The 21,964-nt window shown below is 36.3% G+C and overlaps 2 protein-coding genes across 6 annotated transcripts in view; one reads left to right on the top strand and one right to left on the bottom strand.

Annotated features, from left to right (window-relative positions):
- Positions 1-155: 155 nt before the first annotated feature.
- Positions 156-11,938, top strand: nsun6 (NOP2/Sun RNA methyltransferase 6). Its single transcript, XM_084403770.1, has 12 exons — positions 156-231; positions 543-622; positions 989-1,135; positions 4,131-4,204; positions 4,657-4,763; positions 5,657-5,810; positions 5,886-5,967; positions 8,178-8,297; positions 8,620-8,767; positions 9,559-9,707; positions 11,081-11,206; positions 11,553-11,938. The coding sequence occupies exons 2-12, from the start codon at positions 548-550 to the stop codon at positions 11,760-11,762; spliced, it is 1,392 nt and encodes a 463-aa protein (XP_084259896.1). The 5' UTR covers positions 156-231; positions 543-547; the 3' UTR covers positions 11,763-11,938.
- A 3,092-nt stretch (positions 11,939-15,030) lies between these two features.
- Positions 15,031-21,964, bottom strand: part of cacnb2a (calcium channel, voltage-dependent, beta 2a) — a 41,785-nt gene continuing 34,851 nt past the window's right edge. For 3 of the 5 annotated variants that reach the window (XM_084404139.1, XM_084404138.1, XM_084404136.1), the window contains exon 13: positions 15,037-16,236. In XM_084404139.1, the coding sequence (XP_084260265.1) occupies positions 15,682-16,236 (555 nt within the window). In that variant the 3' untranslated portion in view covers positions 15,037-15,681. Of the gene's footprint in view, positions 16,237-19,168; positions 19,290-21,964 lie in introns of those variants that run through there. The other 2 variants (XM_084404137.1, XM_084404140.1) reach the window with 2 other exon arrangements.

Below are 21,964 nucleotides of genomic sequence, written 5' to 3'. Positions count from 1 at the left end.
ATTATTATACATTTTAATAATGAGGCAAGAAAGAGAGCTGGTCTCCGGGCATGTTAAGGTTACCATATATAAATGGTATCTCGCATGACTCGGTTGATATTTTGATATATTTACCCCTAGTGGTTTTGCAAAGGAAACAGTAGGTGGCGGTAAGTGATTGCACGAATGCGTTCAAATACGAAGAAGAAGAACAACAAAACAATTCCGCTTACTTATGGTTAAAATTAGCCGGTAAGAGCTCAAAGGCATATGAATTTATGTCCTTTTGTTTAAGAAACATACACAACTGGCTGAGTCAAAACACGTTTTTCATGTGTTTCTTTGAAATACCGGAAAAATAGCTCGCACGTGGTCTTTATTTACTGTTCGAGACCCTTGCTTCCTGTTGATTTCTATCTAACGTTAACGCAGTTGTTTTTGAACACAGGAACGCGCGTAGTGTCATTTTTTTATTACATGGCAATGTGGAAGACTGTAGAACTGAATTACTTATAGTTGTTTTACAACTAATACTAATGTATTTGTATGTTTCCCCACATGAGACACGATGTCAGTTTTCCCTCAGCTTTCCATGAAGTCAGAAGTGCGAGAACATCTTTGCAATGTTTATACAAGGAAAGAGGTTAGCACTTTAACTCAAATTCATGTTAATTGACCTTTAAGGTCAAGCAAATTGGTGTTGTTGTTTTTCCCAAATGAGTTATATGGAAATGTTGGTTAAACTTTATTTTATGATGACGTTCTTTACAGTGTAATTACACAAACAAGTACTGAGTAATATTAATTAACTACTATACATGTACTTACTGTAGGGTTAGGGTTCGGTTTATGGTCAGTTGCTTGCAATTATGCGTCATTTACTATTATTACTATAGTAAATACATACTAGAATAAAGTGTTATCAAAATGTTCTTCCTTATGACGGGCAAAGTTTACAATATGCCATTTAAAAAGACAGTGACATGTCTGTTCTCATATCTTTTTTTAGGTGGTGTCTGAGCTTGATAAAGATGAGGTGTTTGAAGCTCTGCTGTCCTGTCTGTCTCATCCACCCTTGTTCACCTGTCTGAGAGCCAGCACACACCTGCATCCACTACTGGAGATTCAGCATAGACTGGAGCAACATTTAGAACAGGTCTGTGTGTGTTCGTATGTGCACACACAGACAGTGTTGGGAAGGGTACTGGAAATGTAATAGGTTACAGATTACAAGCAACCCTATTTAAAACCTAATAAGTAGTGTGACTATTTCAATTAGGGCTGGGCGATAAAACGATAACGATATGTATCGCGATAGACACGTAATCAATATCAATAAAAAATGCGTTCGATAAAACGTTCGATAAATTTTTTTTTTCTTCGTCGGAAGAAACCAGAGGTTGCGAAAGCAAATTTGGTTGAATGAACAAAGGAACTCAACTCTCTGGTAACCTTGCAACGTAGGGGGTGACACGCAACAGCCAGTCAGTATGGTTGCGCAATATTGTTGTCTCGTGTTGGATTCTTCAGTAACAGAACCGGCGTGTAGTGATACAGCGATTGTTGATAAAACAGGAAAAGTCAGCTCGCCTGACTTGAAGTCTGACCGTAGTCAGACCATGTCGTCTGCAAATTATGCAAGACCATCGTCAGTTTCTCTGTTATTCGCGTGCTTATGAGCTGTTTTAACGTGTGCGTTTCTCAGCGCGTAAAGTTACATGTGAAGCTCACATGCACTCTGTCTACCAGCGCCTGGATACTGGACTGTATTTCGAGTCTTATTGTGCTAATACTGTTATATACACACAAGGTTTACATAAACTAGTCGGATATGTCTAAAGTGAAAGCAAACTTGAGAAAATTGAGAGAAAATCTACTTGTCAAATGAGTGTATATTAGACGCGTCGCGCGCAGCTCTTAAAGAGACAGTAGTTATAGTAAACACGCTGCCGCTTGTCCTTAAAGGGATAGTTCACCCAAAAATAAAAATTCTCTCATTATTTACGCACTCTAATGTTGTTCCAAACCTGTATTAATTTCCTTCTTATATTTTCAAATATTAATATTTTGAAGAATGTGGCTATCCAAACAGTAAACAGAGCTATCCCTTTAATGTTAATAAAACAACAAAATGCAAAGAGAAAATCATTCACTGCTCTTGACTGATAACTTTAATAGTAGCTTTAATAAGTATCAATGTATAATTTATACAGTGAAGTCTGTTTTGTTTTATTTTCATATTTGTTCATTTAATTACTTTCTTCAATGCTACTGTTAAATACACCTACTGTAGCTGAAAACATAAAGCACTGTTTATTAAATCTGTATATTAGGTTGTGTGTACGTGTAATGTGTATCTTTGATCTTAATATTTAATAACAAAGAACATAATGAGAACTTTTTTATCTTCACCCCTGTCTCCCATTCTTTTTTTATTTTACATTTTGTTACCTAAGGCTTTGAGCATTACAGCCAAACTAATGTCCATATTTTAAAAACAGCCACAAAATAGTAAAACCAACATAAAAAAGAATCGTGATAAAATCATTAATCGTGATTTTCCTGAAAAAAATCTTAATATTATATGTTTGCCATATCGCCCACCCCTTTATAAAGCATTTCTTACGTATTCTTTAATTTTGCACCTTAATGTTAGGAGATAATTGTTAAGTGTTCATTCAGATTTTAGACTAATTATTTGAGTGTTTTCCATGGTCGTGTTGACATTTCTGCCTTTATAACTGATGGGATTATAATCAGAAAGTTTAAAATAAAAAATCTTTAAATGTAATGTATTTGTCTCCTGGACTGGACCTTATTTTAAATATGTCATAAAAAATATCAATAATTATCGATATCGACCGATATGAAACACTTATATCGTGATACAGTTTTCAGCCATATCGCCCAGCCCTAATTTCAATTACTTTATTAAAGTGGATTACTTTTTCATTACTTTCTAACTTCCAGCGCTGGAACGCATTTTTATCACTTGCCATGGTGGCAACTCTCAGACAGGTCTTAGCCTAAAGCTTTCAGTTGCAATGTGGATTGATGTAATTGGCAGATGTGGTGCTGCAAATTCAAACAAGAGAACCAATCAAAAGCATCAGAATAGAATCGCTTTACTAAACGGCCTTTAAATGGCTGGAGGCATCGTGCACATCAAAAACAGGCAAAGCAACAAATTAATATTATTCAACATATCCTAGCTTTTTACAGAAAATATTCAGATGTAACACCCTTTGTAATCGTTAACATTTTCATAAGTAACTAATTTAATTACACATTTTTTCTCAGTAACTGATTACAGTTACATTTATTTTGTAATTAAATTATGTAACTCCGTCACATGTAAGTAGTTACTCCCCAACACTGAATACAGATGTTGTCTTACTATGGAAGCTTGTATTTGCATCTTTTAAAATCAATTCTGAGAAAAAAAGTCCGAATTGCTAGGTATAAACTCGCAATTATGAGAAGAAATGTCTGAATTGTGAGATATAAAGTCGCAATTACCTTTTTTTTGTTATTTTGTTGTGAAAAAAAGAAAGAATTGTCAGATGTAAACTCAGAACTCGGAGGATAAAAAGTCAGAATTGTGAGATGTAAACTCGCAACTTTGAGGAAAACAGTCTGGATTGCAAGATATAAACTCGCAATTATGAAAAAAGGTCGTAATTCTTACTTTTTTTCATAGAATTGTGATATATTGTGAATAAACTCACAAAAAGTCAGAATTGTGAGATACTATCACAGCTAAAAGAGCCATATCCTATAAGTTAATCCTTTTTTCTTTATTAGTCAACCAAATAAAATAAAACATGCTAATAAAGATTAAATATTTTATTTGTCTACCAGCACGTCAAATGACCCTTAACTGACATCAGAGAACCGTGAACATGCAAATATTTAAATATCTAAAAATCACTTTGGTTGGTTAAAACTTAAAAGTAATTAGGCTACATTAAGTAACAAAGTTACATATGAATACTTTTTGGGGTCACTGTATGGTGCTATGAGAAATCAGTGTAACTTTAAACATGAGTTTAAAGTGAAGTGTTGATTGCAATGTATGTTTAAATATATTTGTTTCTGAATGATTTTCAGGATCTTTTTTTTAATGATCTCAACGTCATGTCTCTTTGCAGCAGAAAAGAGCTCCAGCTGTTTACACTCACCCACAGCTTCCAGATGTTCTACTGCTTCCAGTCCACGGCCCGAGGTATGCTGAGAATGTAGTGGAATATTAGAAAATGCTTGTATTATCTGTCTTACTCTTATTGTTTTTAAAATAGAAGTTGTATTTAAGGTCTAAGATGATGATGAACTGATCATTGGCATGACATTTTTTCTCTCAGAAGCTTGAGGGGCTATTCACACAGAACACGTTAAAAACATGAGACGCAGGTCAATTGAACTAAAAAAGCAAAGTCTAGGGTACGTTTGAACTTATTTTAACTTGAGCTCCTTGTTTTTAGAATGCTGTGTCATTCGTGAGACACTGCAAAAGACTCGAGATGCCAGTGCAACAGTCAGACGTGTCCATGTAGCACGTGTTTGCATAGAAAAACAATGGAAAAGTAGTTCGGTGGAATGGAAAAACACATTCTGTGTGAACGGCCCCTAACTAACTATAGTGTCTCTTCATTTATGTGCATGCTTCTTGTTCTACAGGCATGTGGATTTGCTGACCGCTGAAGTTATAGTTGGCGCTCAGTGTGGCAATGCTGTTCTTCGAGGTGCTCACGTATTCACGCCTGGCATCCTCAGCACGCCAAAGTGTGAGCAGCACATACACGTCACTTTGCATCTTTATAATGTACTTAGTATTATTGGTAACACTACAATAAATAAGGTCGCATTTGTTAACATGAGTTAATGCATTAACTAAGTGGACTAACAATGAGTAATATTCAGGGGCTGGAAACTGAAACCTTTTAGACCACAATAATTTATTAGTATGGTGTATGGCCTCTTTTGCGGTCAATACAGCATCAGTTTGTCTTGGGTATGACAGATACAAGTCCTGCACAGTGGCCAGAGGGATTTTGAGCCATTCCTCTTCCAGAACAGTGGCCAGGTCACTATGTGATGCTGGTGGAGGAAAACGTTTTCTGACTTGCTCCTCCAAAATACTCTAAAGTGGCTCAAAAATATTTAGATCTGGTGTAGATTTTAGTTGGCAAGTTGCTTGAAAGAAATTATGCTTGCTTAATATTCTGAGGCCATTTAAAAAAAAAAGTTGTCCACTTTATCAACATAGCACTGGTTATTTGTTTAATTTTTTTGATTATGACAACTAGTTGTCCAGTCCGTTTCCATTCACACAGACCAAGTTTTCCCAGAATGCAGTTGTGAGTCCTGAAAATTTACGGATGTGAGTTTGGTTGAATGCGGTTGTCATCCTGTAAATAACTGTAAGTAACTAAGTATTAAGGACTCAAATACAGGACTTACAACTGCATTCTGCAGCTGTGTGAACGTGGCCTAAGTATCAATACTAGCTTCTTTTAATAAATAATTAATAATCTAGTGTGATCCGCCCGTTTATTCCCAATTTCTGGAGGGCCATAGGAAATCTCTTTAGTTTGGGAACGCCTACATTTTGATTGAGTAAAATGTTCAGTGTGTTTACCTTGTTGCATCCATCTGTCTGCCTTTGTGTGTTTCTCAGACATGAAAGTGGGTGACATGGTGTCTGTGTTCTCTGATGTTGAGGGGAAGTGCACACGTGGAGCCAAAGAGTTCAAGGGCAAGAAGGTATTTCTGGGTAATGGAATTTCTGAGGTGGATCGCTCAGAATTATTCTGCTCAGATGGACCTGTCAAGTGAGTCAAGTTCTCTTTTTACTCTGTTGAAAGCCAGTTCGCTTTAACATGTGGATGTGTGTTTCTGTCACTCAGGGGTGTTGCGGTTAGAATGACAGAGCCTCTCTATCAAAGTCCTTCCTTTGATGGTGTTCTTACTGATGAGGTCTTTCTCCAGGTACTCCTCATGTTTCTGTGTCTCAGATAACTGCCATTCCTTGCGTTCATTACCATTATTAACAAATAATATATACACTATATGGACAAAAGTATTGGGACACAACTCTTAATTATTGAATTCAGGTTTTTCAATCAGACCCATTGCCACAGGTGTATAAAATCAAGCACCTGGCCTGGCCTCTGCATTTACAAACATTTGTGAAAAAAATGGGTCGTTCTGAAGAGCTCAGTGAATTCAACTGTGTGGTACTGTGATAGGATGCCACCTTTGCAATTAGTCAGTACGTGAAATTTCATCCCTGCTAGATATTCCACGGTCAGCTGTAAGTGGTATAATTAGAAAGTGGAAGTATTTAGGAACAGCAGCAACTCAGCCAAGAAGTGGAAGTCCACGTAAAGTCACAGAGCGGGGTCAATAAGTGCTGAGGAGCATGGTGTGTAAAAGTCTCCAACACTCTGCTGATTCCATAGCTGAAAAGTTCCAAACTTCCACTGGCATTAATATCAGCACAAAAATTGTGCGGCGGGAGCTTCGTGGAATGGGTTTTCATGGCCGAGCAACTGCATGCAACTGCCTTACTTCCAGTGAAGGGTTCTAGCATACTTCAGCATACCAAGACATTTTGGACAATGCTATGCTTCCAACTTTGAGGGAACGGTTTGGGAAAGGCCTTTTTCTATTCCAGCATGACTGTGCCCCAGTGCACAAAGCAAGATATATAAACACATGGTTGGATGAGTTTGGTGTGGAAGAGCTTGCCTGGCCCGCACAGAGCCCTGACCTCAACCCCATCCAACACCTTTGGGATGAACTGGAATGGAGATTGCGCGCCAGATCTTCTTGTCCAACATCAGTGCCTGACCTAACAAATGCTCTACCAAAAATTCCCACAGAAACACTCCAAAATCTTGTGGATGGCCTTCCTAGAAGATTGGAAGCTGTTATACAGAAGCTGCAAAGGGGGGACCAACTCCATACAGCTGCCATACACTATGTCTATGTATATATGGCGCTTTTCCACTACACAGTACCAGCTCGCCTCGGCTCGGCTCTGTTTGGTTTTCCACTGTGTAAAAGTTGTACCTGTACCTGCTTCCAGGTACTTTTTTTCGTACCACCTCCGGCGAGGTTCTAAGCGGGCTGAGGCGAGCTGAGGCGATACTAAAATGTGACGTGAAAACACGGCAGACTGCTGATTGGTCAGAGAGAATCGTCACTATTCACTGCGTCATCATTGCACGCGCCAGACGGAGTATCCTGAATAAAAAACAGCAAAAACAAAAACATCCAAAAACAGCATACACTCGATTTCCTCCATTGTCCTGTGTGTGTGGGTAGCTGTGTCTCGCACATCTCGCGTAAAAGATTAAGTCACGGCAGTTTCCTGCGGCGTTGCTATGACTACCAGGTACTATTGTGGAGGTATCTGCAATGGAAAACGGAGCGAAAAGCGAGCCGAGCCGAGCTGAGTCGAGTCGAGTCGAGTCGAGTCGAGTCGAGTCGAGCTGGTACTGGTAATGGAAAAGCGCCATTAGAATGTCCTAATACTTTTGTCCATATATATTGTGTGTGAATATATATATATATATATATATAAATATAATATATATTAATTGTGTGTATATATATATATATATATATATATATATATAATTGTGCATTAAATGATTTTAATACAAACAAAGTGCATTCAGATCATGTTATGCACAGCTAGCTGTGGATTATCCGCTTACATCATGGTCATTTGCCAATATTGACCAGTTAAAGCTGTTATTCATGTTTGCAGCACATAATATGTGTAAAAATTATGGTTATTTTTGTCAGTTACAGCTCATTAGATCTAGCATTCTGTCTGCTTTAAATCTGACAAAGAGATAAAGTAGTGTATGAATGAATGAATGATTTATAGCATTTATTAGAATGAATTATTGAGAGAGAGATGCGTGTGTGAATTACTTGCGTCTTTACAGCATCTTTCTATTAATAGTGAAGAAATATAATGTAGCGATTCACTAGTGAAGCTCTTTTATTAATAAAAGTCGCGGCGCAGCGCTAAGTTCTGTGCTCCTGAATGTTTCTGTGTGTGCGCAGCGCGATCTCTGTGTGCGAGCGATATGTGTGTGTGTTTTAAATCACACCTTCCAGCCATGAATACATACAAATCGAGGTGTTTTTTGTGAACTGATGTGTTTGTATTTTTCATACAGAATCTGCCGTCAGTAGTCGTGGGTCATGTTTTAGGACCTCGTCCTGGAGAGCGAATCCTTGACATGTGTGCTGCTCCTGGAGGAAAGACGACACACATTGCTTCTCTTATGGGAAACCAGGCAAGTGTTTTTAGCAATTCTGTAAGGACAGTTTGTGATAAGTGTCCTAGTTAACATGAACTAACAGTGAACAATACTACAAGCATTTAATTGTCTTAGTCAGTGGCATAATCATTTTTAAAAACCAAGGTTTTATTTGTTAGCATTTGTTCATGCACTGTGAACTAACATAGATTTTTACTACCTAACGTTAACAAAGAGTAATAAATGCTTTACAAAAAATATATTGCTCATTGTTAGCTAATGCATTAACTTATGTTAACAAATAGGATCCTATTGTAAATTGTTACCACAAACTCATATATATTTGCTGTCTCTACAGGGTACTGTTGTGGCTTTGGACAAAATCCGATCCAAAATGGAAAAGATCATTCAGAATGCAAAGATGCTGAAGTTGGACTGTATTAAAGCATATTGCTGTAACAGCATACATGCGGTGAGCTCCGACCCTGCTCAGGAAAACAGTGCTGGTAAGCCTCTATAGTCTAAAACCAGTGTTACAAAACATAATAATCACCAATTATATACATTAATGAGTTCATTTCTTTCTTTCTGCTAATAGTGTAATATAACTACTAGAACTTTTTCACACGTGGTGAATTATTGCGACACGCAGTTGCATTATGGGCTGTTATTCATGCTTTTTATTTGAGTAAATACTTTATAAACATTTCAGGTTCCTCTTATTTCCTATTATTATTATCACTTTGTTTTTAATCTATCTTTCACAGTGATTAATAATTACAATATATAATTACAATTATATACACTGACAGTCAAAAGTTTAGAATAGAATATTCTTTCAATGTTTCTGAAAGAAGTCTTTTATCCTCATCAAGGCTGCATTTATTTGACCAAAAATACAGCAAAAACAGTAATATTGTGAATATTATTACAATTTAAAATAACTGTTTTCTATTTAAATATATTTAAAAATGTAATTTATTCCTGTGATGCAAAGCATCATTACTCCAGTATTTAGTGTCACATGATCATTCAGAAATCATTCTAATATGCTGATTTAGTGATCAATAAACATTTCTGATTATTATATTTGTGATCAAATTAATGCAGCCATGGTAAGCATAAGAGGCTTCTTTCGAAAACATTTAGAAAATCTTAATCATGCCAAACTTTTGACCATCAAGTGTATTATTTATAAAAAGCTTTCATTTCAGTTTAGATCAGATTTTCAGCTGAACACATTTTTGTTAAAAACTTTTTGTAGACTTACTAATTGCAACTTTGTGTATATTTGTTGATGGTCCCCCATATCCTGAGGAGAGTTTTGACCGGATATTATTAGACGCTCCCTGCAGTGGACTGGGTCAAAGGCCCAACATGACCTACAGCTGGAGTCTGAAAGAAGTCTGCTCCTACCAGCCTCTACAGAGAAAACTCCTCACTACGGTAACACTCATCCAGAACATGTTGTCTTTCCACCGTGGTTTCCACGCTGCTTATAACATTCTTTATTAAGTTTAAAATGCTGTGTGACAAGTAGTGTACGCTTATTTTTCTCACGCGCTCCACAAGCAAGTTCACCGAAACTGAGACACACAATGTTTTTTGAATGTCTTGATCTATTATCTGCATGACCAAAAATGACAAAGTATTTTAAGTTCTTTCCGCAGGCGCCTCAAGCGCGCACACACACACACACACACATATCAGTTCTAGCATTGCTAACATGACATCGCAGCCTGTTCATTATCAAAATAAAATACAGTCAACCAAACATAGTTTATTGTATATATTATATAACAAGTTACTCTGCTCGATACACTTCTCGTACAATCAGCGTCCACCGCCCCAGCAAACACATTGCCGGTTTCAGTTTTGCTTTAAATAAATTCATATTGGCTTGATGTTTATATGTTATTTATAAAGAATGGCACTATTATTAGTGTGCTTTAGCTACTTATGTTTTTCATTCTTGTTCTGTTCTGAATACCGTTCAATTTAAGGGATTTGTCGTGGAGTGAGGGGAACTAAAATAGCCTAGGTTATAAGTTTATAATGTTTGTAAACATTTTGTTTTATTTACCGGTATTTTACATTATTTCTGAATGTAACCATAAAATGCAACATGTTTTTTTTTCCCTCTCAAAAACTATTTTGACTGATAGTGTAGCGTGCTTCTTTGAATAACTTATTTAGCCGTTTAACTGATAGTATTAATCAGTCAAAAGCAATTCCTATTGTCGGTTAATGGGTTAATTATGGTCGTCCCTAATTGACAGTGAAGGAAAAAACAGTTATTAAAATGTACTTACTTAGTTATGCTACTTCTTGCTTTTGCCATGTCTTTATCACCGCCATAAATTAAAGTCTCTGAAGTTAGGAACAGTGATATTATTATTCAGAGGCTAGTGTAGTATTTATTATATTTTTCATGTTCGTTTTAGTAATCTTTTGTGCTTTTTTTTTTATTTGTTTTTATATTTTTTTATTTAGCTGTTAATTTATTTTTATTTTAGTTGTATTAATTTTAGTATTTCAACCTTTTATTACAGCTAGTTGCCAAGGCAACATTTCCAATTATCGTTTTAGTTTATTTACGGTTTACATCGAATATATTTTATTTCAGCTTTATTTAAATTAACGAAACCGATTAGTGATAGTTTTAGGGAAGGATAACACTGTTTGGAGCCATCTTTCTCTCTCATTTTATTTAACTACCCATTGAACGTGTTTCTTTAAGTCAGTGAACAGAAGGTGGTGCTGTGTACTACATGTTACAGTGCAGGTCTTTTATAGCTTATAGACTGTGTCTGTTGCAGGCTGTACGTTTGTTAAAACGGGGAGGTGTTTTGGTGTACAGCACCTGTACTGTGACTCTTGCGGAGAATGAAGAGCAGGTTGCCTGGGTTCTCAAGACATTCCCCTGTTTAACACTAGAACCACAGGTAAGAATGAAATACATTGCTAAAACTACAAACGTTTTTTTATAACCCAGAACTGTCCAAACAAATTGAGTAGTGAATACTTTTAAGTCTAGCTAAAACAGAACAAATACGAAGGGAAACAATGAAGTGTCATTACCGGATCTTTAAACAAGGCACAGAAGATCAGACATGAAAGTCACCTCAAGTGGCCAACAATATTGAATCTTTGAATCTTGAGTCTCTCATAATCTACCTCGTTTTACAGTTGGACTGTTGGACAGTTTTTATAAAATCCTGTTACCAATACCAGCGGCTTAATGGAAAGCCGAAACAGTGAGTGAAACCTTGTGTTTGTCATCTCTTCCAGGTGCCTCATTTAGGATCTGAGGGGATGCAAGGAGCAGGTCTGTCATGTGACCAACGACGGCTACTACAGAGATTTCGTCCAGAATTAGCATGGAGAGGAGCTCGCTTCGCACATTCCCCTGAGAGCTTTCTACAAAACGCCAACACTGATACTATTGGGTTTTTTATTGCCAAGTTTATTAAAAATGGTAAGAAGTGCACACAAGCCTAATACAGAACAACTGGCAGGGTTTTGATTATTAATATACACACCATTTATCATCTCTATAATGTTTTGTTTCCAAGGATTGTTTTCATCTTTTTTTATGCAATGTTGTACATATTAGTAAATATTTGTACTGTATAACTGTATTCAATTAAAATAAATAAGTTAATTTATAAGACTGACTTGAACTATTTGTTTAAATACAGACCATCTCCAAACATAAATGATTTTTGTGGACTTGGCTCATTAGCCATTTGTGTCATAATGTAATATAATACCTAGAAGTCACATAGAAGTAAATAATTAAAAGTTAGATAAATAAAAAAAAGAAAATTGTGTCATCATTTACTCACCCTCATGCCATTTCAAACCCGTAAGACTTTTGTTTATCTTCGAAACACAAGTGAAGATATTTGAATGAATTTAATTAAGATTTAATTCAGGCTTTTATTCACATGCTCGCACATCAGTTGTGGTAAACGGAAGCTCAAGCATGTTCGCTTGACGTGCGAAAACCAATGAGATTTATTCTTGTGTTACGCAGCACGTTTGAGCTTCTGCAAGAACCAATGAGATTTATTCTTGTGTTACGCAGCACGTTTGAGCTTCTGCAAGAACCAATGAGATTTATTCTTGTGTTACGCAGCACGTTTGAGCTTCTGCAAGAACCAATGAGATTTATTCTTGTGTTACGCAGCACGTTTGAGCTTCTGCAAGAACCAATGAGGTTCATTCTCGTGTTACGCAGCACGTTTGAGCTTCTGCAAGAACCAATGAGATTCATTCTCGTGTTACGCAGCACGTTTGAGCTTCTGCAAGAACCAATGAGGTTCATTCTCGTGTTACGCAGCACGTTTGACCAATGAGGTTCGGCTGAGCTTCTGTTTATGTTTGCTGATCAATGTTAATATGTGAATAAAAGCCTAAATTCAATCTGTTCGTCATATAAAGCGATCGAGTCTCTTCGGAAAAATTGGACAAAACCGATCAAATCATATGGATTAGTTTCACAATCTCTTTATGAACTTTTTGAAGCATCAAAGTGTCAGTTGCATAGCTGTCAATGGAGGGACAGAAATCCTCAGATTTCTTCAAAAAGGATTTGGAGTTCCAATTTGGATTTGTAACGGCATGAGGGTGAGAAATTGATGACAATCTTTTAAGTTTTCAATACACTAAAACATTGCCAAGATACAGCCTCAAGTGCCTTTTGTTGTTCTCGCCATCAGTGTTAAAGAACTGGCGAACGGTTTGAACTATCATGAAGCCTTTGTTTTTTTTTCTCTGCCATGATCTAATGCCGAACTGAGTCAAATTTTGTGAAGATACAACGAACAGCCTAGAATAAAAAAAGTCTTGTTTGGTGGAAATTGAAAACATGGTATGCATTTGGCAACTCAGGATTGGAATAAGATGGGGGAAATGGTTCAATGTATACAATAGGTGCCATCGCAAATTTAGTCCTAGGTCCCTAATTGCAACTAATTGCTTATGTCAGATATATATAGATATATATAATAACCCCCAGTTAAAGGAATAGTTTACACAAATATAGAAAACTGTCATCATTTAGTCACAGAGAATCTGCTTAGAAATTGAACACACAACAAAGATATAAATCAGTTGGTTCCTTGGACTTTTATTGTATGGACAAAACAACTTACATTTTTCAGAATATCAGGTGACGTTTCTGCAGTGGGTTTTCATGTGCCTGAATCACTTATTTGAGGGACACAAATTACATTACAAAGGTTAAAAACATTTATTGATACTCAAAAAGACAATACAAGGGGATGTAATCTTTTCAATAGGATGGTCTGTGTAAATTATTCAATTTTTCTTTTGGGAAATATTCAAACATTTTACTGCTCTTCAAAAGATATATATTAACGTATTTCCGAAAGAAACAGTTTTACTGCAGTGTGTTGCCTTGACCATCTAATTATTATTTTTCTTCGTAACAGTAGCGTGATCGTCCAGGGTAAAAAAAGCTGGATCTCAGCATCATATAGTCACTGTTTAACTATCCCAGAAAAATCTGGGATTTATGAACAACTATCACATGACATACAAACAGCCATTGAAAATGAAAGAAGTTACAGAGCATAATAAGATCATAGGGGAGGTAGAACAGGATCATTTGTGCAGTAAATGTTAATAAAATAATAATAATACAAACACTTTTTATGATCCTTATTTAATTTTTTTTAAATGATAAACATCTTGCCACTTCCGCAAACTTATGAGCACAACTGCATAGAATCACATAGAATCAACGACTACCCTGTGTAATTATTAGGTTTGTGGGTATATTATTATCAGCAATATGTAGACGACAATACTCTTTACTCATTTTACCCACTCAACAGACTACAGATTCTGTATTATTGCATCAAAACGAATGGGAAATGCGAACACTTTCCCCCGGTTTCACGGACAGAGGTTTTGAGGTGTTTTAACTGAAAGCAACTTGCCCTGACTTATCTTATAATATGTCAGTGCCATTGTTTTGTCTCAAGATACACACCAGTAATGATTCTTTCTAAGGCACGTTTATAAAAGCTACGTAAATGTCCTAATTTAACTAAGACCTAATCCTGGCTTAATCTAAGCCCTGTCTCCGAAACCAGGCCTAAATGTTATATCAATATAATACATAATAAATCAAAATATATTTAATCGACAATTAAACAATTTTATGTGTAATTTTGAAATTCTGATTGACAAATAGTAGTGTGATTCAAATAGATGTCTGACAAATTGTCACCAGTTTTCAAATGATGGCCAGAAGTATCTAGACTGCAGATGCTGTTCCCTCATTCTGCGGGTGGTTTTGAAGTCACAACAATCAAAATGACTGAATAACACGGTTTTACAAATTGCTGTATTATTATTATTTTTGGACTGGAAAGGTCATTTCTATGTTTGCATATTATATTTGACAGTTTTATTTCAAAAGATCATGGAAATTCATAAATTTATTTGAGTAAGTCTTTGAAAGACCATGTTTGAATTAACCATTTTTTTGTCCCCGCCCTGACAAATTCAGTGATCCAAAACCAGAAACGTCCAGCTGCAAGACTATAAAAACATAAGTCCCACTGCTAAAAGACAACGTTACAGCTCAAATAACACATTTTGATCAAATACTATTATGAGCATCTTTCAAATCTCTAAATAATTCATCTTTTAATTTAACTGTGGCATTTCATTAACTCCTGGTCAATTCGTCAGGACAGCAGTTTAAGCAAACCAAAACTATCATGTCATTTTTGTAATGTCTTTATCCTATATGCAAGGCAATACACACCTTTAACACACAATTACCATTAAATAACAATTCTAAATGACATCCACACAACATATAATAAATAAACTATATTGTTTTAGAACTAACCAAAAACAGCAGTGAAGATGCATTCACGACACATTTTACTTCTGTAATGTGACATCTTTCTGGGAGAACAACAGCAAAATAATAATTAAAATGATTACTAGTAATCTAGGAAATATATCAGATACAAACAAACAAACAAACAGATTTCTAAACGAGGCACATTCTGCCATTTTTGTCACTTTCGCTGGAATTTTTCATTTCTGAAAATGTCACTGACATACGTGACATTTCAGAGGCAGAGCAAGTTATTGGATTTTTCTTTTTCTTTTTTTTTTCTTTGGAATAACATGCACCTATGATTCATTCAATAAGACCAGGAATGCAAATATAAAAATAAATAGGCAACCTTTAAAAGACAAAATTTCATCATTCATGCCATATTAAATTAATATATAACTGTCTTTAATTTGTCCACACTTGGAAAAAAACTTGTATGGATGCACGTGTCATAAACATTACACTGCCCTGTAAAAACACATAACATTGACGTGAGGCCATGGAAGAGGTCAGCAGTGGTGTGTGTTTGTATCACTGCTCTATGTATTGCTCTCTCGCCCATTCCCCCTCGCCTCGCTTCCTGTCCCTCTCGTGGTGATGTTCTCGCTGCGATCTCGGCTTTCCTCTTTGCCTGCAGTTCCTCTCATTGTGGTCATATTCTTTCTCTTTGTCCCCGCGATGATGATGATGGTGATGGTGATGATGGTTCGGCTGAATCGACGGGTCCAGTTCCTCCGCATCTCTGTGAGTCTGTGCATGTCCAGCAAGAGGCTCGGGATCCGTGGACTCTAACGTCTCTTGTTTGGAAAATGTCCGCATGGTCCGATTGTGATGGCGGTGATGATGGTGAGGATGGCTGTGGTGTTCAGTCCGCGTGGTTGAGGAATGGTGATGTTTGTGACTGCTTCTCCATTCGCTCTGTAACTGTTGTTGGTCTTTAGCATTTCTCTCCTCAATGTTGTCTTCTTCCAAACTTTCTTGCTTCTGATTTTGGTAGTGATGATGATGATGATGGTGATGATGGTTTTCAGAAAAGCCTGTCCTGTCGTCCATTGGTCGATCTGCTTCCTGGTCACCGCCTGTGCCCTGTTTTAGCAACACGCGCATAAATCAATGCAGTTATATGGATTTGCACACCCAAAATTGCAAGGATGTTTATATATTTTGACTGGAAAACAAGACAAAATCTGATATCTTTAGGAAAAAAGATCCAAGGCACTTCTTCCAGTCCAAAAAAGATAAGCCTTTATTCACATCATGGCTTTCAGTAGAAAAATAACAAAAATATTTGAGTCATTTTTCATGTTTCTAGTGTGAGCCATGATGTGAATGAAGGCTTTTTAACAGTTTTCATCTGGAGGAAGTGCTTTTTAGAACTTTTTTTTCTAAAAATATGTTTGAAACCCAACCAAAGATCATCCTCTGGGATTACTTCACAAGGTCCTTCCAGCAAGTAGCGTTCCAAGATGTTTTCCTTGAAATGATGGTAACACTTTACAATAAGGAGGTCCCATTGAAGGGTAGTTCACCCCAAAATGAAAATTTGCTGTTGATTTACTCCGCCTCAGGCCATCCAACATGTAGGGGTCTTTTTTTCTTCAGTAGAATAGTAAAGAAGATTTTTAGCTGAAACCGGAGTCCTTGATGATTCATATAATGCAAGTCAATGGCTACCATAACTTTGAGAATAAAAAAAACATAGGCAAAACAAAAGGCTGTGGATTACAGGTACTAATGTTGTAAATAATGTTCAGTTTCTTGCACAGACCGATCGTTTCGCTTCATAAGACCTCAATGAATCGTCAGGAGCCATTGGTATTAATTTTGTTTTGCCTGTATATGTTTTTTTGACTCTCAAAGTGACGATAGCCATTGACTTGCATTATATGAACCATTAAGGACTACGATTTCAGCTAAAAATCTTTTTTAAATGTTCTACTGAAGAAAAAAAAGTCACCTACATCTCGGATGGCCTGAGGCGGAGTAAATTAATAGCAAATTTTCATTTTTGGGTAAACTATCCCTTTAATTAACACTAGTGTATGCATTAACTAACAATGAGCAATAGAGTGTTGCAGGTATGACATCATTTTGTAGGCCAGAACGCAGAAGCGAGTTAGCATTTTAGCACGTCCGGTTCCATCGTTACGAAGTCAATGGGTTTTTTGAATGGGGTTTTGGTTAAATGGCTGAAATAAGGTCTGTGGTGAACACGAGCTCAAGACACTTTCACGTTTTATTCTACAACATAAAATACATCAGTATTACCCAACTCATGATTTTTTTTAAGCTGTTAAGTGTCTTGAAAAAGGTGGTTGCTAACAAGTGGCTAAATGCGACTACAGAGGCTGTCGGGGAGATTAAACATGTAAACTCAGTCCGCTTTTAAAGCCTCATTATGCTTATAATTGTGTTCTTATAAACTATTCTTATGCAAACGTTCTGGGAAAATGTTTTTAGATAAAAACTGAAAGCTTAGTGATGGTGACGTTGAAGTCGAGCGACTGTTGTAGTTCGTTTATAGCCTCCTTTAGCTTTTAACTTCTGGCGACTGCATTTAGGCTTCAAAAGTTGTGTTCATCTGTGAAAATCTTGATGGACAAAACATGCAAGTATCATAAACTTTTGTTGATTATAGAGCTTGTTTTTTGTGATAATCCAAAAGCCTATGGGAAATTCCTATTGGGTTTTTGTCGAGGGAACCAGTGTGATGCTAACTGCCGATTAGCCTATAAAGTGACGTCATACCACTCTATACATTTGCTACAATATGCATCAATCTTTGTTCATGTTTGCTCAGGTCCATTAAACAGATACACTTTATTTTAATAATGTATTAGTAAATGTTGAAATCAAGGCAAGACACTACAGGTAAATATAAATTTTTTACTAATAGACGTCACCATACTTCCCCAGTTGATTAATCACAGTTTTCTAAAATGTTGCGTTTAAATATGCAATTGAGGCGTTATCTAATTAAAAATGCACTCATTTGCCTGCATTTCCAGAAAACTGTAATAAATCTGAACATTGGATAAAGACAAGTTCAACATTCTTGTTTCATTTTGTTTACATATGAGTTAAAAGTTTTTGCAGAGGGGATATTTTGGATAGCTCTTTTTTTAATCACTCCATAAATCAGAAACTGCAGTCAACTGGGTATTTTTAACTCACTGCCTTTAAAGATATTTATTGTAATCTAAATCCACAGACACAAATAGATTAAGTGTAATAAAATAAACTCTTAAATGTGTATTCTGGATGTTTTCTTTCCACTATTCTGAAAAAAAGACCAGGCCAAAATCTCAAAATTGACCAGTGCATGAAATAACAATGGGTTTGCCTGTAGTGTCTTGTCTTTACATTAAGATAAAAAAATGCTTTAGAAGTATTTATCATTGTTAGTTAGTAGTATGAACTAATGTAGATAACCAATGTTAACAAATGAAACCTTGTAAAATGTTACCAAAATTACTAGTTATTTTGCACCACAACACACACGCACATGCAAAGTCTTTAAAAAGTCACTGCAAACCACTTTAAATCTACTACCACTCTTCCTAGAATGCCAATGTAATAACTCCATATTAAAAAGCTTAAAAGTCATAAATAAGATCAAAGGAATAGTTCACCCAAAACCGACCTCATTTACTTATCCTTATGCAATTTCAAAACTATGATTTTCTTTGCCCTGTGGAAAAATGGAGGTTGATGCTGGTCTTTTACATATAATGAAAGCACATGTGCTGTCAAGATTAAAAAAAAAGAAAAAGAAAGAAATGACAAAAAGCTCCAACGTACCATAATAGTAGCCCATATAAACATCCATTAAAAAAGCTTTGTGCACATAAATCTCATTTGTGCTTTGCATATTCAAACTTGCCCTTTTCTCTGGAAAACAGCAGCTTCAATTTTTTTTGCGTTTCATAGAAGAAAATATAATATGGGTTTGATGTAAATGATGACAGTATTTTCATTTTGGGGTTTTGGGTGAGTAATTCCTTCAGGCTAAATCCTAATGAAATGTCACCATTCTGAACTTGTTCAAATGAAATCATGACCAAGCGTCAGTGTTGCACATACGCACACACTCACCGTAACTGAGGCTACTAGTCTTTAATAGGAGTAACCTCCTCAGTCTGAGCAGCAGCAGTGTTTGTCAACAGAACAATAAGCATATTCGCAAAAACATGAATATTATAACATGTAGTATGGCTTGTAACTATGATAAGAGTCTTGATAATAGTTTAAACAGCTACGCTCCCAACAGCTGATTTTACAGCTGTCAACACTGGAAACTCAGACGATGCACCATTAGTTAATATATGGCCCGTTTATGTGTAAATCAATATTATTATTAAATGTTTATTTACAAGTGTAATGTTTGTGACTTTTATTCAGGATTTTTATGAATTTTTGTCTATTTGTTGCGACTGTTTCTGAAAATTCCTTGATTTAAAGGTACACTATGTAACTTTTGGCCCTCTAGCCGTAAAAAAAACAAAAAAAAAAAACGTTTTTTTTTTTTTTTTTGTGAAAGAACATTGTTTTGGTTGTGCTTTGGCTCTGCGTGGCCATAACCATACCCATCTGCACATTCATTACTAGGCTTAAGAGATATAACTAGTTTAGATGGAAAAGATCTCAAGTAGGGCTGCACAATATATCGAAAAATTATCGTTATCGCGATAATAGTATATGCGATATCCGTATCGCAGAGAGGTGCGATAAATTGCATTTATTTAATGTGCCAAGCATTTGTGTGATGTTCGACCAAAATCCAAATTCGACAAATCAAATGGGGCCTTACTATATTTATACCCGCCTCCCCAGTAGGTGCTACTATGCTATTGGCTAGATTGGGCCCAAAGGGGAACCTAGTGGCTCAGAGCAGAGAGTGGAAAATAAAAACTAATGACGGGAGTAGAGACAAGCGAGGAAAATGACAACAGCGAAGAACCTGTGTTTAAAAAAACTGTACATCTGAAATATGGCAATATTTTGGCTTCAATAGAGAAGACGTGTCATAAATGCAGGAGCTGTGTAAGGGGCCATTCACATATCGTGTCTAAAAACGCATCTCCTTCTTTCCACAAGCGCATGACCTGTGTCATGACCAGCTTGCGGAATTCTGAAAAGTTGAGATGCTCTCATCTCGTCGCGGCATAGGCGGGCCTAGAAAAATGTGCTTCCATTTTGAGCGCGCTTGCCACGTGCCTGCATTTGAAATAACGAATTTTCACGTGCAAAAAATGCGATATGTGAACATAAGTGACGGTGTCACTAAGTCGAAAAATTTTGGCCACGTCAAGAGGAAACTAATCTCCACAGTCATCTGGAACGCAACCTCAGGGAGCTATATGAAGACTTCAAAAAGTGTAAGCCCAAATCTACCAAAACTGCTAACAAAATGCCAAGTAACAAGAACACAGTCTCACAGACAACCATTAATCAAAGTGTTGCATGTGTAACATAACTCCTTATGAAAAAACTGAGATATTCTTCTGAAGATCAGAACCTGTTTATTTTAGTATGATCATTACATATATAAATTATATAATTTTTTTTATAAAAATAGCACTTCTCTAGGGAAATGTTATATCGCAAGAAATGCTTATCGCAATACCCAACAACAATATCACATATTTTCCCAGTATCGCGCAACCCTAATTTCAAGCTCACTAACTGAAGACGTTCACCCATTAATAGACATTAGTGGTTCAACTGATCACAAAACTCACGGTTCGGATCATTTTTGATTCAAGGGTCGGATCATTTTTCTGATCAGCAATAAAGAATGTTTTTTGGGAGCCGGGGGTGGCAGATGTAACTGCTTTCCATTTATAACTTAAAGCACATTTTAAGAACTTTGATACAACAGCAAAAACTACTAGCCTAAATAATAAGTTCAAACGTTATTAAAGGCAAGTGAACAGTCAGTAAAAAAATAAGATCAAATACACTAATTAAGTATATATAAATACAATATAACACTCTACTGTAGTGTATATAATTAGGACTAAATGTAAAATAACACTATAGTGTTCAATTAAATATAGATTAATCTTTGTTAAAGCTTTGTTTTGTGACTGTTAAAGGCAGGGTAGGTAGAAATGGTCTAAAAATTTTATTTTTCAAATTTGTTTAAACTTTATGTACATATCAATACATAATTAAAATGTAAGTACTCTGAAAAAGAAAGTATCAAAATCGAGTGTCTGTAGACCTCTCACGACTGTTTTAAAGACATCTCATTATTTCCATTCACTCCACCCCCTCATTTCTGTGCTTCTTCCAATGCCACGCCCCCAAAACACATGAACGCGCGACTCCGACCGCTGAGCTAGAGGACGCATTATTTACCTGAGACAAGCGGAGGGGAAGGGGCATTTTTTTGCCTGGTTTGCCTTCACTAACTGCATATGCCGGTACTGTAAATTTAGATTGCTCTTTCTCTGCCATTGTTTTGGTATTCCTAGGTTCAGTGCCTTCTTCTTCTTCTTCGATAGATTTTATTGGCAGCTTGCAAACATAGTGCATTACCGCCATCTACTGGACGGAGGTGTGATCAGGTTCCGTGCCTCTCGCACTCCTCAAATCAAACGGTCGCGCGCAAGTGGGCAGGTGCTGTGTGGCAAAAGGGTGGTTGCCATGGTTGCGAGAGAGTGACAGTCGCCTAAGCCAATCCTTTGATTCGTCCCGAATCGAAATAATGAGCTGTGTTTAATACAGATTAAACGGTCTAGAGTCACTTGATTTTTATACTCTTTTTTTCAGAGTTTTTACATTTTAATTATGTATTGATATATATAGA

The sequence above is a fragment of the Rutilus rutilus genome, assembly GCF_951802725.1.
Source record: "Rutilus rutilus genome assembly, chromosome: 3".
NCBI classification, from domain to species: Eukaryota; Metazoa; Chordata; class Actinopteri; order Cypriniformes; family Leuciscidae; genus Rutilus; species Rutilus rutilus.
This window is presented reverse-complemented; position numbering and strand designations above follow the sequence as displayed.

Excerpts from the sequence above, each read along its gene's own strand:
- nsun6 (XM_084403770.1), top strand. The coding sequence starts at position 548 with ATGTCAGTTTTCCCTCAGCTTTCCATGAAGTCAGAAGTGCGAGAACAT. Across the intron at positions 4,764-5,656 it reads CATCCTCAGCACGCCAAAGT|ACATGAAAGTGGGTGACATG; the intron begins GTGAGCAGCACA and ends TGTGTTTCTCAG. Across the intron at positions 5,811-5,885 it reads TGCTCAGATGGACCTGTCAA|GGGTGTTGCGGTTAGAATGA; the intron begins GTGAGTCAAGTT and ends TCTGTCACTCAG.